Raw genomic sequence first — 10,172 nt, 5'->3', positions numbered from 1 at the left:
TATGGAGTTGGATTTTTAATGCCAATGCCATCTTACGGTGGGATTTCGAAATACAATCAGTCCTATTAAAGATCTCTGGGGCTGATCAATGATTTATATAAAATATTGTGGCGCCATCTATAATAAAAATGCTGTAGCTCACTAATCGGTTTTCATTTTGATAATAAGAGAAAAGTATAGATGTCGCTAATATACCGGTATGAATCATGTAAAACGAAGTCTGGGTAATGTACGCGAAGAAATCGTTCGCGAAATTACACACACGTATGTATATGTGGTGCGTAGTATAATTAGTATTGGTGGTGATGCGGTGAGGTGTACGTGTTTTCTTTGATAGACTGATCGCATACGTAACTGTCAAAAAAGAATTGTATAAAAAAAAGTAATGGCTGCCGCTTAACGAAATAAAAATAAAACAAGTGCCGCCTTCGGATCTAAATAACAGTAGTCTCTGGTGATGTGATTATGAGCGACGATGCTGCTGCAATAGTAGTGACGATGAAAGGTAAAGATAACGAAAACGGCGATATCGTTCAGGCCCCGGCGGTCGAAAACAACAACGGGGCCAACAACAATAATAATACGGAGCAATCGAAATTAAAGAGGACATTTACGTTAACGCGGAATTCGTTTAACGTGACGAGAATGTCGAAAAGAAAAACGAAAAAGGAACAAAACGTACCGAATAATCAAAACCTCGCCCCTAATAATAATACGGTTGTCGTTAACGTTGGAGATAATAACGAACAAGACAAGAACAAGAAGGTATTTAGAAGGCCCTCCTTTAGAAAAATCATTAATAAAATCGCTCAACACATCGGTGGCGTTCCCGTAATTCCTAACGCGGACGCGCGAGTTCCGCCCGTCGATTTACAAACATGGGGCCCCGATCAAGTTCCAGGCGTTACCGGAATCCGGAATCACGGCAATACATGTTTTATAAACGCCGTTTTACAATGTATTTCGCATACTGATGTTTTAGCGGAATATTTCGTTTTGGATCGGTACAAAATCGATATGTCCAGAAGGAATAAGTTAAATTCGAAAAAATTTGGGACCAAAGGAGAAGTCACCGAACAGCTAGCTTTATTATTAAAAGCTTTATGGGCCTGTCAATATTCACCGGAATTTAGCACCAACTTTAAACAAGTCGTCGAAAGACACGGACCTCAATATAAAGGAACACAACAGCATGACGCTTTGGAATTTTTACAGTGGTTGTTGGATAAAGTTCATGAAGATTTAAATATGGCATCAAAACGGAGATATAAATCAATTAAGGTAAATTTTAAATTAATTTGTCTCATATTTTTATTCAAATCCTTCTTCTTAAATTCCTGTTTAGTGAAAATCTCTTGGAAAAAGTATCTGAAGATTTAATTAATTAAATTGGATGAAGTGAATATCAAAATATGTAACCAATACTCCAATTCCTGATAACCAAATTCCAAAGAAATCCAACCTAACCTATAAAAACGAAACTAAGTTATTAAGTTTAATTATTATATTTATATCATAAGGAAGTCTTTAGAAATCCTTGGAAAACTTTTTGAGATAAATACCCTTGAAAATTCTCATAAATACTCATTGAATATCCTTGAAAATAGTTTTGAAATTATTTTAATATATAGAGTTCATAAAAAAATTTAGAAGAGGGTTTTTTGTACAAAGAACTGGCTACAATACAAGATTTTTGGACCCAACCCAAAGAAGCAAAAATCATAGAGTTTAGAGGAAACACCAAAAATTTTAACCTAATCTTGAATGCAATGTCGACAATAACCACACATGGACAATAGGATCTTGACATATTGTGTATTATAGGAACTCCATACAGTAAAAGAAAGGTTTCTGGAACCCCCCCCCCCAAATTAACAAGAGTCATAGTGCAAAGGGGAAAACTAAAAATCCATTTGGTTCAAGTCTATTTGGCAAGGAATGGAGTGAAACTGTCAAAAATTTCAAAGTGGATGGTTTTTATAACAAAAATTCGTCATATTTTCTAAAATAAAAATCGTTACTTATAATGTTATGCATCAAAATTGATCGTAATGAACCAATACTACATAATCCATAAGCAATTTTAGCCTAGCTATTGCCAATTTGCAGGAATGAAGTGAAACTGTCAAAAATTTCAAAGTGGATGGTTTTTATAACAATATTCATCATATTTTCTAAAATAAAAATCGTTCCTTATAATGTTATGCATCAAAATTGATCGTAATGAACCAATACGACATAATTCATAAGCAATTTTATCCTAGCTATTGCTAATTTGCAGAAATGAAGTAAAACTGTCAAATTAATGGATGGTTTTTATAACAAAAATTCGTCATATTTTCTAAAATAAAAATCGTTACCTATAATGTTATGCATCAAAATTGATCGTAATGAATCAATACTACATAATCCATAAGCAATTTTAGCATGAAGACTATATATTGCTTCTCAGACTTACATTAGCTATATATTGACTACTACTGCTTGAAGAAGACTAGATACTGCTTGCAGAAGATTTGATATTGCTTGAAGAAGACTATAATACTGTTTGAAGCTTAACAAAGACCACATATTACCTTAATCAAACTATATATTGTTTGCAAAAGAACAGATCCTTATTGACGAAGACCACTTGCTGCGTAAAGAAGACTAGATACTATCAACAAAAGTCTAGATACTGCTTAAAGACTATACACCGCTTACAGAAGATGAGATGTTACCTGCACAAAACTACATATTGTATTAAAACAACACTGCTTTAATAAAACAAGTAGAATTTAATATCATTTTGTCCAATCCATATGAACAGGTTGTATAACAACTGTAATACTTTACAGTCGTTATTACGTTACTGTAATATAGTAACAACTTTTAAGACATTTTAAGATGTTACTTTATTATTGCGGCGGGAATGACAGCTAAATGCTTTTGAAGTCCATAAGTGAAATGACTCACGTGTTTTTGTGAATTTCGGTGCTTTAGCCCCACTTAAACCGTCCATAATACTCATAAGATAATGTAAAAGGAAAGTTGTGTTACACAAATATTCTATTCGAAATTAGACGAATTCCTTTTCGATTAAAAAAATGGAGAATTAAATTAGATATTGGATATTATTTAATGGTGAGAAAAAAAAAATTTGGAGATAACCTCATTTTTTGTTTAAATTCTAACTGTTTCACATAGAATACTTTCTATTTTTCAATTCGACCTTAATTTTGCGATAGTTCACGCGTCCTACTTTGCCATTAATCGTTTTATCCTTCGACAACATTCTTCGCTATTCAAAGTGCAATCATATTATAGAAAAATTGGCAAAAAAATGTTTGCTAATTAAGTATGATGCTTATTCATTTTTATAAGAGATGTCACCAGAACGGTTTCAAGGTCGTCACCCAATTATCCCTACTAAAGTACTCCACAGTTAATTCTCTACGTCGAGTTCTGTCTCTTTCTTTTTGCAAAAATACGCCCATTCACAAAACTGGCGCGTGTATGAAGGTCTTTTGCAAATTGAATATAAAAATAATTATAACGAAACAAAAAAAATTAAGATAAAGAATGAAAAAGAAAAAAAAACCTTGGTTGATTGATAATGCGTTCCGGTCTGGTTGGGTTAGAGGTCAATCCATTAACTTTTAATAATATAAAGATTAATATTAAAGAATAATTTTAAAACGACACATAAAAAAAGGTATTTAGGTTAGGAATTTTTTAATACATTAAGAAATAATCTAAATTTAAAACGATAAATTTTTGATACTCAAAACAACTTTTAATTGTATCAATGGACTTGCGCAAAAAGTGTTTGAGGCGCGTGAAAGGAAAAATACGATAAGATATTAATTTCTATGATGTAATCCAATCAAAATTTATGTGTTTCTAAGAAACTTTATTATTATTTAGGTTTTTTATTTTAATAAAAAAATAATAACGAAAATTGATATCTTATTCATATAATATCTTAATGAAGTAATTGATATCTTAATTAAGTATGTAATTCAAATTTATGATTTAAATGGTTTTAAAATAGAAATTAATAATTTCAAAATTTACGAATTCATTTTCTTTTTATCAAATTATGAAACCCTCACAATTCCTGAACATGGTGTAATACCGAAACTAGTCATTTCATTTCAAAAGAAATTTTTATCGCTTCTGAATTATATTGTGTCTTAATATAATTTAATATAGTTTCATCAAAAAATGTGTAATGTTACTATTAAATTTAGTTTCACCCTTAATGCAACAATGTCTCAATTCAACTAAAACATTGATTAAATGTTAAACGATTAAATTATAATCTTTTGTGTTCTTGCGTTATAAATGTAATACGATGACGAAGAAAACTAATAATTCTTTATCTACCATTGTTTAATGCAGCGCAACACAATCTCTTTGTAAACTAACAAAAAGAATCGGGTCTCTTCAAGTATTTACGTATTTAAATATTTATATGGCTTCCAAAAAGAAATCCTTTACGACCTTCTATCGACAAATTAGTGCGTGACCAAATGTAATAAGTTAATATAACCTATTTTTATTTTTTTTTAGAAAATTTTTATTAAATTTAATTGTTAAACTTAAAAATAAGGAGTATAAATAAATACATGAACCAATTAATACTAGTTAACGCGTTATTAATGGATTTCACGAGTTTTTTTTGTTACCCAACACGTTGTGTCGTTTCACAGTCGATTATCACATTAACTAAATAATAATTACTCCTTCTTATTAAATCAAATTGGATTTTGCGTAACGCAACGTTTAATAAACGCAAAGACGTTTTTATTTCACTTTTCTTTAACGTAAATTGTGGTCTTGGCCAAAACGTTATTTTTAAAACAACATTCATCTTTTATTACACGAGTCGAGCGACTAAAGTATGTGTGTGTGTGAAGTGTTCTGTTGGCAGACAGTCAATGTCATGTTTTCTTGGAACGAATGTTGTGCACTTCACTCTTGAATATTCTTCCTATATTAATTAATTTTTTTTTGTCATTTTAGACTTCAGGAAGACCGGACGAGGTTATAGCCGCTGAAACCTTAGAAAATTACAAACGATGCAACAACTCCTTCATTCAAGGCGTTTTCCAAGCCCAATATCGATCGTCGTTGAGCTGCTCAAGATGCTCAACCCAATCAAATACTTTCGATCCTTTTCAATGCATTTCAGTTCAACTGCCACAATTAAATCGTCATTCAATTTATGTTACTGTAATTATTTATCCCAATTTTTATTTAATTAAGTAATTAAAAAAAAATTTCTTAGGTACTTTATACATCTCAACAACCGCGTCAAGTCAAAATAGGTTTGAGTGTCCCATCAGGAGCTAGCGTCTCCGAATTACGAGACATCCTCGAATCGGATACCTCAATAACAAGAACCGATATGCTATTAACGGAAATCGGCGAAAACGGTTTTTTACGAACATTCACCGACACTCAAAGTGTTAATGTCATCACCGAAATCGACCCTATTTATTGCATCGAAGTGGCACAATTAAAAGATGTCGAGGAAGAGGCTACAAGCGCTTACGTTCTTTTGTGTTGGATTAATGTTGTGGAGAAAAATGGGGAATTTATTCGTTTTGGTAAAATTAATTAATATATATTTCTATATATTAAATCAATCAATTTTTGTTGATCTAGGTAGTCCATATACAATGCAAGTTTGTAGAGAAACCAGTTACGAAGACTTACAAAAACTCTTATTGAAAGAAATGGCCCCTTTATTACACGATGATGTTTTAACATCGGCGCAAGCTTCCGGAGTAAGTTTCTACTTCACTTCTAAATCGTTCAAAAAACAGGTATCTTAAATAAAAGCATTCAAACAAAAGAAATTAATTTATTTTCCGCTTTATTTTTCTTTTTTCGAATTAATTTTTCAATAATTTCGCTTTGATTATCACAAATTACTTCATTTTTAGATTTTTAAAATGCGCATATCTGACCCGGCATGGAACGACAACGAACCCCCTTGCTATTTGGATCCTCAACTTCAACATCCGTTGTTTATGGAAGCCGTCGATCAAGCTCTTGCCTTATGTAGTGAAGAAGGGGGACCCGCTCATATGAAATTAGTGTTGGAATGGATTCAAAAAACGAAAATGGCTGTTATTGCTGATGATAGTGATGTTATTGAGGAACATTCGAGTGTTAAACAATTAAGAACGCAAGCGCTTCAAGGTAAAAAATTAATTTTGAACTTAGTCATGAATTGGAGAATTTGAGGTTGGCATTGAAAATTCTTCTCCACAACTCTATTTAAGTAATAACAACTTCAAAAACTAGAGTTCCACTTCAATTGATAAAATTGTACTGCACAATGTAAAAAGGGATGAGGAGAGAAAAATTGTGAATTTATATTGACAGATTTTGGACTTATTACTTCTATAATGTCCCATTTAACTAATTTTGTGCCATTTACTCCATAGCTGATAAAGAATACGATGGAGTTCACCCTAAATTGATCACAAGTTGTGCTCAACTTAAATCTTGTAAAAATTCGGGGAAAAATGCGTATTTGCTACACTAGATGACAGGAAATAAGATGCAGTTCAAATTAAATAGATCCGAAATTCTGCACAACTCTAAATTTCACAGAAACCGGTTTTTGCCGAAATTGAAAATGTCAAAAATAATTTATTTTTCGTATTTGCTAATATACAGATAATAATAATAATATACAGTGTGTCCGTAAAGTAACGGATACAGGCGATAAAATCATAATAAACGGTTTATGGAAAAATCCCTGAAACGGGTCTAAAGATTTAATTTTTTTGCAATTTATTGCTGTAGATTTCAAATTTTTTCCGCCATTTTTAAACGAGTTATGGCGTCATCGATATTTTTTTTAAATGGCAATCCCCCATTTTATGGCGGAATATGAAAGAGGATTTTTTTCTGAATCTAGTATAGTCAATATTAATATTGGTTACATAAGAAAATTTTCGAGAAAAATTATTTTAAACTTTAATTACTTCAAATTTGTATAATGATAAAAATAGCAGTAGCCATGAGTAACTATGGTAACCAACTACTCTAAACAATTCCCTAAGTGCCAAAAACTGATTTAGTAAGTAGTTGACCTCTTTAATACAACATATCCTGATCGCCAACTCATTAGCCAAAGTATGATGAGCCTAGCTGTGACTAAATTTAAACAGCATGGCCATCTCTCGAAGCATTTTTCGAAGTCTGGCCTACTGAATGAAAAAATTTAAAATCTACACCAAACAATTGCAAAAAATTTAATTTTCATTTTTCCATAAACCGTTTATAATGATTTTATCACCTATATCCGTTATTTTACGGACGCACTGTATACATATACACAGGGGTGTCTCAGCGAGACCGGTCATTAGGCGTTTCTGGGGTTCTGGCCAAAATAAAAATTTGAAAATTCAGATTTCAGTATTATGAATTGCGTTCTCTTCGACTAAAATATCTTTATATTTCTAACACTAACTTTGCCCCCATTTAACCATTTCTGTATCTCTTATGGTTTCTGAGATCCCAATGGTGAGGATCGAATTTGAATTACCCTGTACACGATAAGGAATAGGATTCAGTTCAAACTAAATTGATAAAAAGTTCTGCACAATTCAAACTTTGTATAAATTCAAAGAAAACTGGTTTTTCAAAGAAATGGGTAATGGCTTTTAGCCATTTCTTGACATATTTGTTATTATAGAAGATAAGGAATATGGTGCAGTTCCAACTAAATTGATCGGAAATTGTGTTCATCGCGAAATTTGCTAAAAATCAAGCAAGAAATGTTAAATGACAAAAATTATTCTCTTAGCATATTTGCTGTTATATCTTTGCAATGTAAAAAATATCGGGTATAACGAGGACCGGTTATAGCGAATGAATTCAATTTTTTTATTTATTTTAATTTAATAATTTATCTTTTAATTATGAGGTGGAGCTCCTTTAACATTAGAAGAATGTTTGCGTCACTATACAAAAGCGGAAACACTAACCATGGATGACGCATGGAGATGCCCTCAGTGCCAACAATACATACCAGTAATAAAGACTTTGGACGTGTGGTCCCTTCCCGATATTTTAGTCGTTCATTTTAAGAGATTTCGACAGTAACTATAACATAATTTCCTCAATTATTTATTAATAATTTATTTTTTAGGCAAACATTAAAAGGAAGAAACAGTACAAAATTAACCACAATGGTCGAATTTCCCGTTTACGGTTTTGATATGACCCCCCACTTAGCGAAACACAACGTTAACCTAACCAATTTAGACCAAAACTCTGTGATAATGAACAATGTAACTTGGTCGCCATGGAAGCGGCCCAGAAAACAATCAACTTGTAATGATAACAGCTACGATTTATACGCCGTAATTTATCACCACGGAAGCGATTTAGAAACCGGTCATTATACAGCTGCTTGTAAAAATCCTTATGATAATAAGTGGTATTTATACGATGACGCAAAAGTTACGAATTTATCTGATCAAAATGATGATATAACAACGGAATTAGTTAATAATAGCGCGTATATTTTGTTTTATCAAAAACGATACGGAGTTTATGTTAATAACTCAAGTTCAAACTCAAGCGCTGCTTCAACGAGCTCAGTTGGATCATCAGGAGATCATTGGGTTTGCAGAATGCCAAAATTTGTACCACCTAAAAGTATGAAGATTGAATTCAAACCAATTACAAACAATGAAATTATTACAAACAATGAGATAACTAAAAATAACGAAACAAAAAATAAAGATGAGAGTACAAATAAACAAGTAATCGAAACAACCGAGCAAGTTTTATTAAGAAACTCTCAAAACACTTTATATAATAGCGCTAATAATTTGCGAAAATCGCTTGAAAATAAATCGATTGCAACGATCGAAGATGATAAAAAACAACACCCTCTTTATACAACAAGCATTTTTATAAACTCAACAGGGAATGTTGATATCACAACAAACGAATCATTTTCTTCGCCCGTTTTAAGTTCGCTACGGATTAATGGGCTGCGAGATGATGAAAAACCAAAACGGGAGGTTAAAAGTTACGAAAGCAAAGCGAGTATTTATCGATATTCTCATAACGAAGAGCCCGAGAAAAATTATCATTCGGATGGAGGAGTAAATGCACGAAGTAAAAGTTGGGTAATGAGTAATTTAATTTTTTTTAAATAATTATTTATTATTTCTATTCTAGATGTCTCCTGAAGTGAATAAAAAAATCACCAACTCTCAATCGTCTATGTAAAACGAAATAAAAATGTTAAAATGAAACGACTGTAAATATTATTTTTGTACGTTTAAATCAAGGCCGTACAGAGCAATACGCGGACGAAAATTATTTCAATACGAAATAAATAAAAGATATTTTAATATTTCCACGATTTTTAGATAACTACCATAATCTTAGGGATGGTAAAATACGAGAGGAATTAGAGAAAACGAGATTCATAGCGCGTATCACGACACATAAACATATTAATATGTATTTATTTTGTATTTATTCTCAAAACGTTGTGTTTTAGTTTTATTTCCTTTTTCTTTGTTAATTCTATTTTTGCGTTTAAGAAATTTAATATATTATATCTATTATTAAAAGGATTAAATGAAATGAATACATTAAAAATGAAAACATATTAAGGAAACAAGCATTATATTCAAACTATATAATCATGTAACGTTATATTTTTACTAGTCAAGTCGCCCGTTTGCGTGCCTTACGTCGAACCTTGTAAACGTTTGTTTTATGTTCAACTTTTAAATAAAAAACATTTCAGTAGATATCTTCTTAACTTTTTAATTAATTAGATTTTGCCTTGGCACTTTTCATATCATATGATTCCTCATATAAATGGCATCCCCTTACTATCAACAAGCCAATACAATTTATTCACAATCTATGTTTTGATACCGCTAACAGATAACTGACGACCTAAAAGCTACATATTACTCGCAGGAAACTGTATACTGCTAATAGAAGACTAGATAGTGTTAACAGAAAACTGGATACTACTAGTAGAGGACTAGATGGTACCATAAAACCTGATACAGCAGAAGACAAGGTACTCTTAATGGAAGATCAGGTACCGCTTGCGAAAGACTAGATATCGCTGACATAAAACTGGATACTTCTGAAAAGGTTAGATACTGCTTGAAAACAACTAAATACTG

At 31.6% G+C, this 10,172-nt stretch overlaps 1 protein-coding gene across 3 annotated transcripts; it reads left to right on the top strand.

Annotated features, from left to right (window-relative positions):
• Positions 1-207: 207 nt before the first annotated feature.
• On the top strand, positions 208-9,782 carry LOC111426189 (Ubiquitin specific protease 15/31). 3 transcript variants are annotated; one of them, XM_023060587.2, is made up of 8 exons: positions 208-1,281; positions 5,008-5,217; positions 5,273-5,594; positions 5,653-5,813; positions 5,934-6,192; positions 7,931-8,105; positions 8,156-9,141; positions 9,199-9,782. In XM_023060587.2, the coding sequence occupies exons 1-8, from the start codon at positions 466-468 to the stop codon at positions 9,207-9,209; spliced, it is 2,940 nt and encodes a 979-aa protein (XP_022916355.2). In that variant the 5' UTR covers positions 208-465; the 3' UTR covers positions 9,210-9,782. The 3 variants fall into 3 exon arrangements, with proteins under 3 accessions (XP_022916355.2, XP_022916353.2, XP_022916354.2); XM_023060585.2 differs by having other exon boundaries at positions 209-1,281; positions 8,156-9,146; XM_023060586.2 differs by having other exon boundaries at positions 210-1,281; positions 5,653-5,774; positions 8,156-9,146.
• Positions 9,783-10,172: the final 390 nt, after the last annotated feature.

This window comes from Onthophagus taurus, chromosome 5, assembly GCF_036711975.1.
Source record: "Onthophagus taurus isolate NC chromosome 5, IU_Otau_3.0, whole genome shotgun sequence".
In the NCBI taxonomy this organism is placed as follows: Eukaryota; Metazoa; Arthropoda; class Insecta; order Coleoptera; family Scarabaeidae; genus Onthophagus; species Onthophagus taurus.
Note: the sequence above shows the minus strand (reverse complement) of the source record. Positions and strands in the feature narration are given on the sequence as shown.